The sequence below is a fragment of the Amblyraja radiata genome, chromosome 5, assembly GCF_010909765.2.
Source record: "Amblyraja radiata isolate CabotCenter1 chromosome 5, sAmbRad1.1.pri, whole genome shotgun sequence".
Lineage (NCBI taxonomy): Eukaryota > Metazoa > Chordata > Chondrichthyes > Rajiformes > Rajidae > Amblyraja > Amblyraja radiata.
The window spans coordinates 6,485,436-6,504,478 of NC_045960.1; the positions used below are offsets into that span (position 1 = coordinate 6,485,436).

The 19,043-nt window shown below is 46.7% G+C and overlaps 1 protein-coding gene across 1 annotated transcript in view; it reads right to left on the minus strand.

The window, feature by feature from the left end:
• LOC116972893 (phospholipase B1, membrane-associated-like) overlaps nucleotides 1–18,662 on the minus strand; it is a 29,235-nt gene extending 10,573 nt beyond the window's left edge. Inside the window, exons 1-6 of the mRNA XM_033020480.1 lie at nucleotides 18,648–18,662; nucleotides 17,704–17,767; nucleotides 11,255–11,313; nucleotides 11,128–11,162; nucleotides 8,233–8,276; nucleotides 3,764–3,863 (exon numbers count right to left, since the gene is read on the minus strand). Of these exons, the coding sequence (XP_032876371.1) occupies nucleotides 3,764–3,863; nucleotides 8,233–8,276; nucleotides 11,128–11,162; nucleotides 11,255–11,313; nucleotides 17,704–17,767; nucleotides 18,648–18,662 (317 nt within the window). The remainder of the gene's footprint in view (nucleotides 1–3,763; nucleotides 3,864–8,232; nucleotides 8,277–11,127; nucleotides 11,163–11,254; nucleotides 11,314–17,703; nucleotides 17,768–18,647) is intronic.
• Between the last annotated feature and the right edge of the window lie 381 nt (nucleotides 18,663–19,043).

Here is a 19,043-nt window from a genome sequence, read left to right on the forward strand (position 1 = left end):
AGGATAAAGGGGAAATCTTTTAGGACTGAGATGAGAAAAACATTCAGGTGAATCTCTGGAATTCTCTGCCACAGAATGTAGTCGAGGCCAGTTCATTGGCTATATTTAAGAGGGAGTTAGATGTGGCCCTTGTGGCTAAAGGGATCAGGGGGTATGGAGAGAAGGCAGGTACAGGATACTGAGTTGGATGATCAGCCATGATCATATTGAATGGTGGTGCAGGCTCGAAGGGCCGAATGGCCTACACCTGCACCTATTTTCTATGTTTCTATGTTTCTATGATAGAACTGAGGAATTGTAAGGGTAAAAAGACCCTAATGGGAGTTATCTACAGGCCCCCAAACAGTAGCCTGGATATAGGGTGCAAGTTGAATCAGGAGTTAAAATTGGCATGTAGTAAAGGTAATGCCGTGGTTGTTGTGGGAGATTTCAACATGCAGGTAGACTGGGAAAATCAGGTTGGTACTGGACCCCAAGAAAGGGAGTTTGTGGAGTGCCTCCCAGATGGATTCTTAGAGCAGCTTGTACTGGAGCCTACCAGGGAGAAGGCAACTCTGGATTTAGTGTTGTGTAATGAACCGGATTTGATAAGGGAACTCGAGGTGCCATTAGGAAGTAGTGACCATAATATGATAAGTTTTAATCTACAATTTGATAGAGAGAAGGGAAAATCGGAGGTGTCAGTATTACAGTTGAATAAAGGGGACTATGGAGCCATGAGGGAGGAGCTGGCCAAAGTTGACTGGAAAGATACCCTAGCAGGGATGACAGTGGAACAACAATGGCAGGTATTTCTGGTAATAATACAGAAGGTGCAGGATCAGTTCATTCCAAAGAGGAGGAAAGATTCCAAGGGGAGTAAGGGGCGACCGTGGCTGACAAGGGACGTCAGGGACAGTATAAAAATTAAAGAGAAGTACAACGTAGGAAAAAAGAGCGGCAAGCCAGAGGATTGAGAAACTTTTAAGGAGCAACAGAAGATAACTAAAAAGACAATACGGGGAGAAAAGATGAGGTACGAAGGTAAGCTAGCCGAGAATATAAAGGAAGATAGTAAAGGCTTCTTTAGGTATGTGAAGAGGAAAAAAATAGTTAAGACCAACATTAGACCCTTGAAGACAGAAACAGGTGAATTTATTATGGGGAATAAGGAAATGGCAGAAGAATTGAACAGGTACTTTGGATCTGTCTTCACTAAGGAAGACACAAACAATCTCCTAGATGTACTAGTGGTCAGAGGATCTGGGGTGATGGAGGAACTGAAGGAAATTCGCATTAGGCAGGAAATGGTGTTGGATAGACTGATGGGACTGAAGGCCGAAAATCCACAGGGTCTGATGGTCTGCATCCCAGGGTACTTAAGGAAGTGGCTCTAGAAATCGTGGACGCATTGGTGATCATTTTCCAATGTTCTGTAGATTCAGAATAAGTTCCTGTGGATTGGAGGTTCATGTTATCCCACTTTTTAAGAAAGGAGGGAGAGAGAAAACAGGGAATTATAGACCAGTTAGCCTGACATCAGTGGTGGGGAAGATGCTGGAGTCAATTATAAAAGATGAAATAGCGGCACATTTGGATAGCAGTAACAGGATCGGTCCGAGTCAGCATGGATTTACGAAGGGGAAATCATGCTTGACTAATCTTCTGGAATTTTTTGAGGATGTAACAAGTAAAATTGACAAGGGAGAGCCAGTGGATGAAGTGTACCTGGACTTTCAGAAAGCATTTGATAAGGTCCCACACAGGAGATTAGTGGGCAAAATTAGGCCACATGGTATTGGGGGTAGAGTGCTGACATGGATAGAGAAGTGGTTGGCAGATAGGAAACAAAGAGTAGGGTTTAACGGGTCCCTTTCAGAATGGCAGGGAGTGACTGGTGGGGTACCACAAGGCTCGGTGCTGGGACTGCAGCATTAATGATTTAGATGAAGGGATTAAGAGTAACATTAGCAAATTTGCAGATGACACAAAGCTGGGTGGCAGTGTGAACTGTGAGGAGGATGCTATGAGAATGCAGGGTGACTTGGACAGGTTGGGTGAGTGAGCAGATGCATGGCAGATGCAGTTTAATGTGGATAAATGAGAGGTTATCCACTTTGGTGGTAAGAACAGGAAGGCAGATGATTATCTGAATGGTGTCAAGGAGAAGTACAACCCGATCTGGGTGAACTTGTTCATCAGTCAATGAAAGTCAGCATGCAGGTACAGCAAGCAGTGAAGAAAGCGAATGGCATGTTGGCCTTCACAACAAGAGGAGTTGAGTATAGGAGCAAAGAAATCCTTCTGCAGTTATACAGGGCCCCGGTGAGACCACAACTGGAGTATTGTGTGCAGTTTTGGTCCCCTAATTTGAGGAAGGACATTCTTGCTATTGAGGGAGTGCAGCGTAGGTTTACAAGGTTAATTCCCGGGATTGCGGGACTGTCATATACTGAGAGAATGGAGCGACTGCGCTTGAATACACAAATTTAGAAGGATGAGAGGGCATCTTATTGAAACATGTAGGATTATTAAGGGATTGGACACGCTAGAGGCAGGAAACATGTTCCTGATGTTGTGGGAGTCCAGAACCAGGATCCACAGTTTAAGAATAAGGGGTAGGCCATTTAGAACAGAGACATGGAAAAACGTTTTCACCCAGAGAGTTGTGAATCTGTGGAATTCTCTGCCTCAGAAGGCAGTGGAGGCCAATTCTCTGTATGTTTTCAAGAGAGAGTTAGATAGATCTCTTAAAGATAACAGAGTGGTGGCGGCGCGACTCGTTGCAGCGGCTCCTACAGCCTGTCTGTCTTTTTTTATTTTTTGTCTAGTTAAATGTAGTGTTTGGTGTTTTTTAAATACTGGTTTTTAAATGTGTATATGTGGGGGGCGGGGGGGGGGGAGGGGGAAACCGTTTAAAATCTCTTCCCTGTCCGGGAGACCCGACCTTTTCCCTGTCGGGTCTCCGTTGTCGTTGGGGCCTAGCACCGTGGAGCGGCCTCCAACCTGAACGACCCGGGGGCTCGGGAGACTGCGGAGCTGCGGACTACTCACCATCGTGGGGCTGGCCGGCCTCGGAACGTGGGGAGCGGTGGTGACTCGCTGCTGCGACTCGACTCCTGGGGCTCGGAGGCTCCAGCAAGGCAGCCGCAGGTCCGGTGGACTGGGACATCGGGAGCTCGCGGGTCCGGGGGGAAAGAGAGAGACCGCTTCCCGGAGCTCCCGCAACGCGACTTCTCCAGCCCGTGTCGCGGGGTTGGAACGACCCGGAGCGGGGTCATACATCACCCGGCACGGCTTCGTGGCCGTGGGACATTCCAGCGCCCGCCGGGGGCTCCAACTTCGAGACTTCTAGACCGGGAGTGGGGCCGTAAATCGCCCGGCACGGCCTAAAATGGCCGTGGGACTTATCATCGCCCGCCTGGGGCTTGGACATCGGGAGAGACATGGAGAGCAGGGGAGAGAAAAGACTTTTGCCTTCCATCACAGTGGGTTCACTGTGATGGATGTTTGTGTGAACTTAACTGTGTGTATGTCTGTAGGACATTGTTTTTGTTTGTATGGCTGTGGAAACAAAATTTCGTTTGAGTCTCACTGGGGCTCAAATGACAATAAATTTGTATTGGTTGTATTGGTATTGGTATTGGAGTCAATGGATATGGGGAGAAGGCAGGAACGGGGTACTGATTGTGGATGATCAGCCGTGATCACATTGAATGGCGGTGCTGGGCCAAATGGCCTACTCTTGCACCTATTGTCTATTCTCAAAACAGAGTTAACATACTCAGCCTTCACGTTCAGAATGGACTGGTCCAAAGAGTTGTCATAGTTCCTGTTGCCTGGAGAGTATCCGATAACGTCAGGGTTAAAAGTCTTCAAAATATCTGTGGAATAGAAAGATGGTCAGGATGATTCAGTGTTGCAATATTACTCAGACTTGGTCAAACGAACAGGATTGTTTAGTTTTGTTTAGTTTCGAGATACATCGCGGAAACTGGCCCACCAAGTCCATCCCGCACACCAACACACTACCCTACACACACTAGGGACAATCTACATTTAGACCAACCCAATTAACCTGCAAACCTGTGAGTCTTTGGAGTGTGGGAGGAAACCGAAGATCTCGGAGAAAACCCACGCAGGTCACGGGGAGAATGTACAAACTCCGTGCAGACAGCACCCGTAGTCGGGATTGAACCAGGCCAGGGGTGGGGAACCTTTTCATGTTGGAATGCCGCATTAAGTTAGCTGTAATCTATTAAGGCCGCATCCACGAAACTTCAATTAGATATACTTCACGACATTTATCTTGAAGGTTGTTGAAAAAATCTATTCCTTGTGTTCTACCCGTAAGAGTGCCCAAAGCGAGTAACTCTTCGTGGCAATAAAATAACCCTCATGACTTACTAATGTTTGAATTATGGCTGTCAGTCGGGGAGGATTATTTCGTTGAATCTTCTTTTACTCTTTGGTGTTTTAAATACGTTCATTTTAAGATTAAAATAAAAATAATAAAAGACGAACAAAAACATATTAATAAAAATAAAAGGATTTGTTCTACAAAATTTGGATTCATTCAAAAGGCCGCACCTAATGGCCTCGAAGGCCGCATGTGGCCTTAAGGCCGCAGGTTCCCCACCCCTGAACCAGGTTCTCTGGCGCTATAAGCGCCGTAAGGCAGCAACTCTACCGCTGCGCCACCGATTGCTTATGTTAGATGTTCTCACGAGGACCAGATTGCTAGTCAGAAGATATTGGTCTCCCAATCTGACTGGAGAATGATTTTGATCAACACTACACTAACATAATGCTTATGGAACACAGAACAATACAGGGTGCAGGGAGAAACTGCAGATGCTGGTTTACACCAAAGATGGACACAAAATTCTGGCGTAACCCAGACAGCATCCCTGGAGAAAAGGAATGGGTGACGTTTCGGGTCGAGACCCTTCTTCAGACTGAGAGTCAGGGGAGAGGGAAACCAGAGGTATGAAAATAGCAAAGAACAACTGGATCAAAGGTGTGAGAAGAAGAGATCACCGCCAGTCACGATCATCGAGGAAAGGTAGAGCCCACAATGGTCCATTGTTGGCTGTGGAAGAGGTGATAACGAGTGGATAGAAAGAGTGGAACTTGCCTGGACGATGGGGAAACTAGTACGATGACTAGGGTGGGGGAAGGGACAGGAACAGGAACAGACCTTTCAGCCAACAATGTTCATGCCGAACATGGTGCCAAGATACACTATCACCTCTGCCTGAACATGATCCATATCCCCCCATTCCCTGCATATCTATGTGCCCATCTAAAAGCCTTGCAAGTGCCTCCACCACCACCCCTAGATTTGCACCACCACCCTCTGGGTAAAAACCTGCCCCACACATCTCCTTTAAACTTTGCCCCTCTCACTGTAAACCTTAGTCCCTCGATTTGTTGACGTTTCCTCTCTGGGGAAGAAGGTTCTGACTGTCTACCATATCTAATAATTTGATATACTTCCATCAGGTCTCCCCTCAGCCTCTGGTGTTCTGGAGGAAACAATCCAAGTCTACCCAACCTCTCCCTGCAGCTCACACCCACTAATCCAGGGATCAAAGGTTCAAAAGGTTCAAAGGTTATTTATTAGTCACATACACCTAGGTGTAGTGAAATGCTTCTTGCCAATGCAGCACATAAAGAAAGAATACAGACATAACATTAATAAGAAATTTAAACATAAAGAACACTCTGGTAAACCTCTTCTGCACCCTCGTCAAAGCCTCCACATCCTTCCTGTAATCGGGCGACCAAACGCACACACTAGTCTAGATGGGACATGTTGGCCGGTGTGGGCAAGTTGGGCCGAATGGCCTGTTTCCACACTGTATCACTCTATGACTCGAACTGCACACAATGCTCCAAATACAACCAAAGTCTGAGGCTGCTGCATCTTGACTAGCTCAGGAGATAGCTGATGTCAGCGGTTATGGGGAGAAGGCAGGAGAATGGGGTTAGGAGGGAGAGATAGATCAGCCATGATTGGATGGCGGAGTAGGCTTGATGGGCTAATTCTGCTCCTACGACTTAAACCCTTATGATCAAATACTGGGCTCCTGTGCGAGTTGCGTGTGCCTCCGTTGCCAGGACAACACTGGGTCTCTGTCACCATTGGCAACCCAGGTTCCTCGGTAGCCATGGACCATGGTCCCCACAGGTGACCTTTGACCTACTGAATTGACATTCTTCTCTGCAGTCGGTTCCAGGTGCTCCCGAATGTCACTTGGACTCAACTTTGCTCTGAAAGAAGCAGCATGGAAACAGGCCCTTCGGCCCACTGAGACCATGCCGACCATCGATCACCTGTTCACATGATCCCTTGACTCGCCTATGCATTAGGGGCAATTTGCATAGGGCTATATAACCTCCAATCCTGCAAGTGTTTGGAGGAAGTTATAGAGTTATAGGGACATAACTCATAAACAGGCCCTTCCTTCCAACTTGTCCACGTCGAACAACGACGTGGACCATATAAGCTACCTTCATTTGCCCTCGTTTGGACCATGCCTTTCCTTTTTATGTTGTGTTTGAGTTGGGCTGAGTTTAGTTTAATGTCACGTGTACTGAGGTACAGTGAAAAGCTTTTGTTGCGTACTATCCAGTCAGCGGAAAGACAATACATGATTACAATTGATGCATCCACAGTGTACAGATACATGATAAGGGAATAACGTTTAGTACAAGAGAAAGCCAGTAAAGTCCAATCAAAGATAGTCCAAGTGTCTCCAATGAGGTAGATAATAGCTCAGGACTGCTCTCAAGTTGTGATAGGATGTTTCAGTAGCCCAAGATCTGAAGAATCTACCGCCTTCAGGTCAAATTGGCCCCCTAACTTGAGGAAGTACATGCTTTCTATTGAGGGAGTGCAGCATAGGTTTACAAGGTTAATTCCCGGGATGGCGGGACTGTCATATGCTGAGAGAATGGAGCAGCTGGGCTTGTTCACTCTGGAGTTTAGAAGGATGAGAGGGCATCTCATTGAAACATATAAGATTATTAATGGTTTGGACACGCTAGAGGCAGGAAACATGTTCCCGATGTTGGGGGAGTCCAGAACCAGGGGCCACAGTTTAAGAATAAGGAGTAAGCCATTTAGAACAGAGACGAGGAAACTCTTTTTCTCACAGAGAGTGGTGAGTCTGTGGAATTCTCTGTCTCAGAGGGCGGTGGAGGCCGGTTCTCTGGATGCTTTCAAGAGAGAGCTAGATAGGGCTCTTAAAAATAGCGGAGTCAGGGGATATGGGGAGAAGGCAGGAACGGGGTACTGATTGGGGATGATCAGCCATGATCAAATTGAATGGCCGAATGGCTCGAAGGGCCGAATAGCCTACTCCTGCACCTATTGTCTATTGTCTATTGTCTATTGAAGAAGGGCCTTGAAGAGATGCTGCCTGTCCCGCTGAGTTAGTCCAGTTTTTGGTGTCTATCTTCGGTTTAAACCAGCATCTGCCGTTCCTTCCTACACAAACAGTTTGGCCCATATCTCTCCAAACCTTCTATCTATCTATGTACCTTTCCAAGTGCCTTTTCAATGCTGTTATAGTACCTACCGCAGCTAACTCCTCTGGCAGCTCGTCCCATACCCTCCAAGTGAACACAATGCCCCTCAAGTTCATATTACATCTTGCCCCTTTCCTTAATGTGGGAGGAAACCGGAGCACCCGAAGGAAACCCACGCGGTCACCGAGGGAGAATGGGAATGCTCAACCTCTTCCCAACCCGGGAGGCCCAGAAAGCAGAGTGGAACCAAATCTTGCTACTGCAGGGGGACCATTTTAGGGCTTTATTCTTTGGAGCGCAGAAGGTTAAGGGGGGACTTGATAGAGGTTTTTAAAATGATGAGAGGGATAGACAGAGTTGACGTGGAAAAGCTTTTCCCACTGAGAGTAGGGAAGATTCAAACAAGGGGACATGACTTGAGAATTAAGGGACTGAAGTTTAGGGGTAACATGAGGGGGAACTTCTTTACTCAGAGAGTGGTAGCTGTGTGGAATGAGCTTCCAGTGAAGGTGGTGGAGGCAGGTTCGTTTTTATCATTTAAAAATAAATTGGATAGTTATATGGATGGGAAAGGAATGGAGGGTTATGGTCTGAGCGCAGGTATATGGGACTAGGGGAGATTATGTGTTCGGCACGGACTAGAGGGGTCGAGATGGCCTGTTTCCGTGCTGTAATTGTTATATGGTTATTATTATATGGTTATTTACTGGCACGTACCTGGAAAGGAAACTTGCGTCCTGCCAAATGGCTCCTCACCGATGCTTCAGTTAAGGAAAAAAACAAAGATAAATATGGGTTTAGGATTATTACTGTCAGATGTACCGAGGTACTGTGTTTAAGAAAGAACTGCAGATGCTGGAAAAATCGTAGACAAAAATGCTGGAGAAACTCAGCGGATGAGACAGCATCTATGGAGCGAAGGAATAGGTGATGTTTCGGGTCAAAGATCTGAAGAAAGGTTTCGACCCGAAACGTCACCTATTCCTTCGCTCCAAAGATGCTGCCTCACCTGCTGAGATACAGTGTTGTTTTAGTTTCAGAGATTAAATGCAGAAACAGGTCCTTCGGCCCACCAAGTCCGCACCGACCAGTGATCCCCTCCCCGCACACTAACATTATCCTACACACACTAGGGACAATTTTACATTGATAGCAAGCCAATTAGCCTACAAACCTGTACGTCTTTGGAGTGTGGGAGGAAACCGAAGATCTCGGAGAAAACCCATGCAGGCCACGGAGAGAATGTACAAACTCCGTACAGACAACACCCGTAGCCGGGATCGAACCCGGGTTTGTAAGGTGGTAGCTCCAATGCTACGCCACCATGCTGCCCATAAGTGATAAACTTTGTTTTGCATGCTATCCAAACAGATTAGGAATACAAACTCAAAACACACAGAGTGCTGGAGTAACTCAGCAGGTCAGGCAGCATCTCTGGATAGAAGGAATGGGTGACGTTTCCAGCCAAGACCCTTCTTCAGAAGCAGTCGCTATGTTGGAATTTGAGGGACATAGCGCTGGAGTAGCTGAGCGGGTCAGGCAGCATCCCTGGAGAGCATATTTAGGTAACGTTTTGAGTCGGGATTCTTCTTCGGACTGACTTCACCCAAAACAGCACCTTTAGTGTTTTTAGCGTTTAGCGATACAGGGTGGTAACAGGCCCTTCGGCCCAGCGAGTTCATGCCGACCAATGATCTCCCGTTCTCACTAGTTCTATGTTATCCCAGTTTCACATCCTACACTGCTGAGACCGCCGACTCCAACATCGCGGAGCTGTGGGGTCTGCGGAGCGTCCAGCTGCGGGCGGCGCTGACTTTGATCACCGCGTAGCCTGGGATCTCTCGCCGAGATCGCCAGTGTCGGAGCTCCGACAAGCGCAGCCTGTGGACTTCGGGAGCCGCGGTCTCCGGGGAGGAAGCGGCTGTTCCAGACACTCCAAACCGCTGAAGGGTGTTCTCCCGACGCCGGTGCTCCATCATCCGGCGAGAGGGCCTGAAACATCGGGCCGGCGTTGCAGCGACTGCAGAGGTCTCAAAAAGGCCCCGACCTCGGTGTGAACATAGAGGGAGAGGACTGGACTTTGCTGCCTTCCCTCACAGTGGAAACCATTGTGGGCGGATGTTTTTGTTTAATGTCAAATACTTTAATGTTGTGTTTTATTTTTTATTGGAGTGCTGCAAATGGCAACTCTAATTTCATTGCACTAGAAATGGTGTATGTGACAATAAATGTCCTTTGTCCTTTTGTACACCACAATATGGAATAAGGTCATCCCTAAACTTCTGGGCTTTTGCCTTCAGACCTCCATCTGCAGTTGGCGTAGTTTAATTTTGGAGACATAGTGGGGAACAGGTCCCTTGGCCCACTAAGTCCACCCCGACCATTGATCACCCTTCACAAGTTCTATTCTACATAACAGTGACCATTTGGGGTCAATAGGAGAAACCCCACACGGTTGCGGGGAGAACGTGCAAACTCCACACAGGCAACACCCGTGGTCAGGATCAAACCCGGGTCTCTGGCATCGCCAGGCAGCAACCCTACTCCTGCGCCACCGTGACACCTATCGACATCTATGCTGAGAGAATGGAGCGGCTGGGCTTGTACACTCTGGAGTTTAGAAGGATGAGAGGGCATCTCATTGAAACATATAAGATTGTTAAGGGCTTGGACACGCTAAATGCAGGAAACATGTTCCCGATGTTGGGGGAGTCCAGAACCAGGGGCCACAGTTTAAGAATAAGGAGTAAACCATTTAGAACGGAGACAAGGAAACAGTTTTTCTCACAGTGAGTGGTGAGTCTGTGGAATCTGAGTCAGAGGGCGGTGGAGGCCGGTTCTCTGGATGCTTTCAAGAGAGAACTAGATAGGACTATAAAAATAGCGGAGTCAGGGGATATGGGGAGAAGGCAGGAACAGGGTACTGATTGGGGATGATTAGCCATGATCACATTGAATGGCGGTGCTGGCTCGAAGGGCCGAATGTCCTACTCCTGCACCTATTGGCTATTGTCTATTGACATTCTTCAGAGATACCGTCTGGCCCACTGAGTTCCTCCAGCACTTTGTGTGTTTTTCCTTCTGAAACCAGCATCTGCAGTTCCTTGTTTCCACCAATTAAGCTTATCACTTGGCTTTCAGTCTAATTTTTTTGTTTTAGTTTAGTTTAGAGATACAGCGCGGAATCAGGCCCTTCAGCCCACCGAGTCCGCCCTGACCAGCGATCCCCGCACACTGACACTATCCTACGCTCACGAGGGACAATTTTGCACATACACCAAGCCAATTAACCTACAAACCTGTACGTCTTTGGAGTGTGGGAGGAAACCGAAGATCTCGGGGAAAACCCACGCAGGTCACGGAGAGAACGTGCAAACTCCGTACAGACAGCACCTATAGTTGGGATCGAACACGGGTCTCTGTAAGGCAGGAACTCCACCGCTGCGCCACCGTGCCACCGTGCCACCCTGGCATATCTAATATAATGTATTTCTGATATTCTGGGTCCCTCTACTCTAGTGCCGAGTCTGGCGATTTTACTGGGATATCAATGGAAAAAGAGGGTCGAAGCAAATCCAAATTAGCTGCCATTTTCAGGTTAAAAATCATTACCTTATGGATGGTTCTGGGTCCTCAGCAGAAGCAGCCTGGAAGTAAGCAGTGGGGATTAGTGTACACGTTAAACATGTTGCATGCTGACCAAATTCCAAGGCAATATCAAGCACATGGCACTACTCACGATTAGCGAATCGCCCATCATCGCAACAACTTTTATCTCCGATGGTCTCAGTGCATGGACTGTTGAGAGAGAGGTGGACAGGCATCGATTAAAATTAACCCAACTGGTTTAGAGCCAGCAGGTCAGGCAGCATCTCTGGAGAACATGGATCGGCGACGTTTCATAGCGTCATAGAGTGATACAGTGTGGAAACAGACCCCTGCCCACATCGGCCTGCGTTTGGTCCATATCCCTCCAAACCTGTCCTATCCATGTACCTGTCTAACTGTTTCTTAAATGTTGGGATAGTCCCAGCCTCAACTACCTCATCTGGCAGCTTGTTCCATGCACCCACCACCCTTTGTGTGAAAATTTTACCCTTCAGATTCCTATTAAATCTTTTCCCCTTCATCTTGAACCTATGTCTTCTGGTCCTCGATTCCCCTACTCTGGGCAGGAGACTCTGTGCATCTACCCGATCTATTCTTCTCATGATTTTATACACCACTATAAATTGAGAGGAAACACTTTTTCTCACAGAGAGTGGTGAGTCTGTGGAATTCTCTACTTCAGAGGGCGGTGGAGGCAGGTTCTATGGATGCTTTCAAGAGAGAGCTAGATAGGGCTCTTAAAATAAGCGGAGTCAGGGGATATGGGGAGAACGCAGGAACGGGGTACTGATTGGGGATGATCAGCCATGATCACATTGAATGGCGGTGCTGGCTCAAAGGGCTGAATGGCCTACTCTTGCACCTATTGTCTATTGTCTATTGTCTATTGTCTATTGTCACCCCTCATCCTCCTGCGCTCCAGGGAATAGAGTCCCAGCCTACTCAACCTCTCCCTATAGCTCACACCCTCTAGTCCTGGCAACATCCTTGTGAATCTTTTCTGAACCCTTTCAAGCTTGACAATATCTTTCCTATAACATGGTGCCCAGAACTGAACACAATATTCTAAATGCAGCCTCACCAACGTCTTATACAACTGCAACATGACCTCCCAACTTCTATACTCAATACTCTGACTGATGAAGGCCAAAGTGCCAAAAGCCTTTTTGACCACCTTATCTCCCTGCGACTCGACCTTCAAGGAACCATGCACCTGTACTCCTAGATCCCTCTGCTCTACAACACTACCCAGAGGCCTACCATTTACTGTGTAGGTCCTGCCCTTGCTCGACGCCCCAAAATGCAACACCTCACATTTCTCTGTATGTTTATTCTGGGTTATTGCTTTTCTTTCCTGAACAAGGAGATTTTGTTTAATTAATCTCAGTTACACATTCTGAATTTAAAGAAAGGTAACTTTGAGGGTATGAGACGTGAATTGGCCAAGATTGACTGGCAATTAATTCTAAAAGGGTTGACGGTGGATATGCAATGGAAGACATTTAAAGACTGCATGGATGAACTACAAAAATTGTTCATCCCAGTTTGGCAAAAGATATTAGGAAAGGAAAAATAGATTATGAAAGAAAACTGGCAGGAATCATAAAAACTGACTGCAAAAGTTTTTATAGATATGTGAAAAGAAAGAGATTAGTTAAAACAAATGTAGGTCCCTTGCAGTCAGAAACAGGTGAGTTGATCATGGGGAACAAGGATATGGCGGACCCAATAATCCCCAATTGATTAACTACTTTGGTTCCGTCTTCATTAAGGAAGACATAAATAATCTGCCGGAAATAGCAGGGGACCGCTGGTCAAAGGATTGGAGGAATTGAGTGAAATCCAGGTTAGCCGGGAAGTGGTGTTGGGTAAATTGAATGGATTAAAGGCCGATAAATCCCCAGGGCCAGATAGGCTACATCCCAGAGTACTTAAGGAAGTAGCTCCAGAAATAGTGGATGCATTAGTAATAATCTTTCAGAACTTTTAAGATTCTGGAGTAGTTCCTGAGGATTGGCGGGTAGCAAACGTAACCCCACTTTTTAAGAAGGGAGGGAGAGAGAAAACGGGGAATTACAGACCAGTTAGTCTAACATCGGTAGTGGGGAAACTGCTAGAGTCAGTTATTAAAGATGGGATAGCAGCACATTTGGAAAGTGGTGAAATCATTGGACAAAGTCAGCATGGATTTACGAAAGGTAAATCATGTCTGACGAATCTTATAGAATTTTTCGAGGATGTAACTAGTAGCGTGGATAGGGGAGAACCAGTGGATGTGGTGTATCTGGACTTCCAGAAGGCTTTCGACAAGGTTCCACATAAGAAATTAGTATACAAGCTTAAAGCACACGGCATTGGGGGTTCAGTATTGATGTGGATAGAGAACTGGCTGGCAAACAGGGAGCAAAGAGTAGGAGTAAACGGGTCCTTTTCACAATGGCAGGCAGTGACTAGTGGGGTACCGCAAGGCTCAGTGCTGGGACCCCAGCTATTTACAATATATATTAATGATCTGGATGAGGGAATTGAAGGCAATATCTCCAAGTTTGCGGATGACACTAAGCTGGGGGGCAGTGTTAGCTGTGAGGAGGATGCTAGGAGACTGCAAGGTGACTTGGATAGGCTGGGTGAGTGGGCAAATGTTTGGCAGATGCAGTATAATGTGGATAAATGTGAGGTTATCCATTTTGGTGGCAAAAACAGGAAAGCAGACTATTATCTAAATGGTGGCCGATTAGGAAAAGGGGAGATGCAGCGAGACCTGGGTGTCATGGTACACCAGTCATTGAAAGTAGGCATGCAGGTGCAGCAGGCAGTGAAGAAAGCGAATGGTATGTTAGCTTTCATAGCAAAAGGATTTGAGTATAGGAGCAGGGAGGTTCTACTGCAGTTGTACAGGGTCTTGGTGAGACCACACCTGGAGTATTGCGTACAGTTTTGGTCTCCAAATCTGAGGAAGGACATTATTGCCATAGAGGGAGTGCAGAGAAGGTTCACCAGACTGATTCCTGGGATGTCAGGACTGTCTTATGAAGAAAGACTGGATAGACTTGGTTTATACTCTCTAGAATTTAGGAGATTGAGAGGGGATCTTATAGAAACTTACAAAATTCTTAAGGGGTTGGACAGGCTAGATGCAGGAAGATTGTTCCCGATGTTGGGGAAGTCCAGGACAAGGGGTCACAGCTTAAGGATAAGGGGGAAATCCTTTAAAACCGAGATGAGAAGAACTTTTTTCACACAGAGAGTGGTGAATCTCTGGAACTCCCTGCCACAGAGGGTAGTCGAGGCCAGTTCATTGGCTATTATATTTAAGAGGGAGTTAGATGTGGCCCTTGTGGCTAAGGGGTTCAGAGAAGGCAGGTACGGGATACTGAGTTGGATGATCAGCCATGATCATATTGAAAGGCCGAATGGCCTACTCCTGCACCTAATTTCTATGTTTCTATGTTTCTTTGTTTCTATTAGACAAAAATGCTGGAGAAACTCAGCGGGTGAGGCAGTACTGTGTAACTGCTCCCTGTCAGTTTACCGACATCAATTAGTCATCAGATATTCTTATCATCAAAGGAGGACTTGTCACCCTTCATACAGCAGATCAAGAGGCAACTGCTTGGCTAAAGGACTTTGCATTCGCTAAATAAATAAATCATCCTTATCTGCAACACATTCGACTTCCCGCAATGACCAGCGTTCGCGGAAGGCCTCCAGTCCCCGTGGACACTGCATGTTCATATCCCTATAAACCTTTCCTATCCATGTATCTGTCCAAGTGACTTATGGTTCCTGCCTCAACTGACTCTTCTGGCAGTGTGTTGATTCCACTGTGTTAAAAATTAGCAAAGCTGTGGAGAGATATTAGCAAGCACAGCAACTTGAAGGACGATCAGCTTCAAGTTCTATTCAGTAAGATAAGGCCTCCAGACCTCATATAGCTAACTTTGGAGATAAGATAAATAGTTACGGCAGTGTAGAAAGAAATGGACGATAGTCAGGAGCAAGAAAGTGCAAAGGACGCAGAATAACCTCATACAAGGACAAGCAGCCTCACATCTCTTTAGCTTAATTTAGAGATACAGTGTGGAAACAAGCCCTTCGGCCCACCGAGTCTGCTACGACCATCGATCACTCATATGTGTTGGAAGGAACTGCAGGTGCTGGTTTAATCCAAAGATTGACACGAAATGCTGGAGTAATTCAGCAGGACAGGCAGCATCCCCGGAGAGAAGGAATGGGTGACGTTTCGGGTCGAGACCCTCCTTCAGACTGAGAGTCAGGGGAGGGGGAGATACAGAGATAAGGAAGTGTAAGGTGTGAAAATGAGACATGAAAGGGGGTGGAAATCAAGGAAAATGTAGAATAGATCATTGTTAGCTAGGAGAAGGTGACAAACGAAGCAAACAGAGATAAAATGTAATCATGGGACAGTCAGACTGGTCGGAGAACTGGGAAGGGGGAGGGATGGAGAGAGAGGGTTACTTGAAGTTAGAGAAGTCAATGTTCATACCGCTGGGGTGTAAGCTGCCCAAGTGAAATATGAGTTGCTGTTCCTCCAATTTGCGCTGGGCCTCACTCTGACAATGGAGGAGACCCAGGACAGAAAGGTCAGTGTGGGAATGGGAGGGGGAGTTGAAGTGTTTGGCAACTGGGAGATCAGGTAACTTTAGGGAGACTGTTCGATCACGCATACACCAGTATTAGTTTAGATGACTTTAGAGATACAGTGTGGAAACAGGCCCTTCGCCCCATCAAGTCTGTGCCGACCATCGACCACCCATACACTAGTTTAGCTTAGTTTAGTTTATTTTAGAGATTCAGCGCAGTAACACGCCCTTCAGCAAACAGCAATCACCCCGTACACTAGCACTATCCCACACGCTAAAAACAATTTACAATCTTTACCGAAGCCAACTAACCTACAAATCTGCACGTTTGACAATTCTATGTTATCGCACTATCTCATCCTACACACACTAGGGGCAATTTGCGGAAGCCAATTAACCTACAAACCTGCACCACTTTGGAGTGTGGGAGGAAACCGGAGAAAACCCACGCGGTCACGGGGAGAACGTACAAACTCCGTACAGACAGCACCCATGGTCGGGATGGAACCCGGGTCTCTGGCGCTGTGAGGCAGCAACTCTACCGCTGCGCCACCCTGCTGCCAAGTTCTCGAACCTGCAACCTTTGAATATACTTGGTATGTGTCACTAGAAGTCCAACATGCTACCCACTGCGCTACAGAGCCCCCTCTGCCCATAGCCCAGTGAATCTGGTCATTTGAGTGTATTATGCAAATTACAATCCAACTTGCTTACACTGCCCTTCATCTGGAACATTCCAGACAGTAGCTTTGAGGGTAAATATAATTTCTTGCATCCACCCTCTCTCTCTCCATCCCTCCCCCACCCAAGTTGTACCAGCTTCAAAGTGGTCGTGTTGAGTTTCATTGTCTGTAACTGGTTTTCACCCTAGCCCACAGCTAACAATGGCCTGTTTCCTGCATCATCGTGACTTTTTTGCGCATCTTTCATTCATTTGTTCTACATCTCTCTACATCACCGCCTATATCTCTCGTTTCCCTTTACCCTGACTCTCAGTCTGAAGAAGGGTCTCGACCTGAAACATCACCTATTCCTTCTCTCCAGAGATGCTGCCTGACCCGTTGAGGTACTCCAGCTTTTTGTGTCTATCTTCGGTTTAAACCAGCATCTGCAGCTCCTTCCTACACAAAATTCTCTTCGTCCTCCCCTTGGGTCTTTGACAATCTGTCTCCCTCTGGTTACTGACACCGCACCAGTTTAAAACAAAGCTTTCTCCCAATGTTGTAGGAAGGAACTGCAGGTGCTGGTTTAAACTGAAGACAGACACAAAGTGCTGGAGTAACTCAGCGGGACAGGCAGCATCTCTGGAGAGAAGGAATAGGAGAAGGTTTGGGTCGAGACCCTTCTTCAGAAAGGGAATTGGCAAGTCATTTACATAGAAAATAGGTGCAGGAGGAGGCCATTCGGCCCTTCGAGCCATTCATTGTGATCATGGCTGATCATCCCCAATCAATAACCCGTGCCTGCCTTCTCCTCATTTCAATGAAGTCATGAAGGAATTCAGTCTGAAGAAGGGTTTAGACAATAGACAATAGACAATAGACAATAGAAAATAGGTGCAGGAGGAGGCCATTCGGTTCTTCGAGCCAGCACGGCCATACAATGTGATCATGGCTGATCATCCACGATCAGTACCCCGTTACTGCCTTTTCGCCATATCCCCAGACTCCGCTATCTTTAAGAGCTCTATCTAACTCTCTCTTGAAAGCATCCAGTGAATCGGCCTCCACTGCCTTGGAGGCAGAGAATTCCACAGATTCACAACTCTCTGTATGAAAAATGTTTTCCTCATCTCCGTTCTAAATGTCCGACTCCTCCCAATTGTTCCATTCTCCCAATGTAATCAATTGGAACTCTTCCTACATTTGAAAGGCATCAAATCTCCTTGCAATCTTTACTGAATGAGAGAACACCTTCAATACCTCCCGAACCGCCCCCCAGCTTTGCATTGTTCCCCCATTTTTCCTGCACTTACCTGAATCAGAAGTCGGGCCGGAAACTCTTCTCTCAACGCAGCCAGTCGAAGAATCCTTGGAGGCCTGGAACAGAAAGGTCAACAGCCAGATGAACACGGAACAAGGAACAGTACAGCACAGGAACAGGCCCTTCGGCCCACAATGTCCGTGCCGACCACGATTAGTTAAACTGATCTCCTCTGCCTGCACGTGATCCACACCCATCCATTCCCTGATGTCGACCTCCCCGTGCTGCGTCCTGTCAACTGATCTCAGTCAGGTGAACGACAACAAACAGAGACGGCAGCAGCGCCGCGGCTTGGCGCTAACCCGGAGCATGCGCCCTTTATAGGGCGGGCATCTACGGATATCGAACCGGATGGCATCAATCACCCTGCTACAGACTTCTGCTGGCTCAAACACAAGAAGAAGAAGATCCATTCCCTGCATCTACGGTGCATTCAGATAGTATTCAGAACCCCTTCACTTTTTCCACATTTTGTTACGTTACAGCCTTATTCGAAAATGGATTAAATTCTTTTTTTTTTATCATCAATCTACACCCAATACCCCAGAATAAAAAAGTTAAAACAGGTGTTTTGAAATGTTTGCAAAGTAATTAAAAATAAATAACTGAAATATAACATAATCAATGGAAACAGGAAGCATCTAAGCTCAATTTTGAGTGTCATAGCAAAGGGTCTGAATACTTATGTAAATGTGATATTTCAGTTATTTATTTTTAATTACTTTGCAACATTTTCTAAACATCTGTTTTCGCTTTTATTCTGGGGTATTGTGTGTAGATTGATGACAAAAAAAAAGAATTTAATCCATTTTAGAATAAGGCTGTAACGTAACAAAATGTAGATAAAGTGGTCTGAGTACTTTCTGAATGCTTCTTAAACGCTACTGTCATATCTGCTTCCACCACCACCCCTGGCAGCACGTTCCAGGCACCCACCTGGTGTATTAACATTTTCCCCGAACATCTCCTTTAAACTTTGACCCTCCTGCTACCAAGCTATGGCTTCTGGACTTTGACATATCCACCCGGGGAAAAAGATTCTGACTGTCTACCCTATCTACGCCTCTCATGGTTTTATATACATTGATCAGACATCCACTCAGTCTCTTATATCTTCATACCAAATCATATTGTTACAGGGGAGGCACAGTGGCGCAGCGGTAGAGTTGCTGCCTCACAGCGCCGGGGAACCGGGATTGATCCTGACTACGGGGTGCTGTCTATGTAGAGTTGGCACATTCTCCCCGTGACCACGTGGGTTTTCTCCAGGTGCTCTGGTTTCCTCCCAAAACCCGAAGACGTGCGGGTTTGTAGGTTAATTGGCTTCTGTAA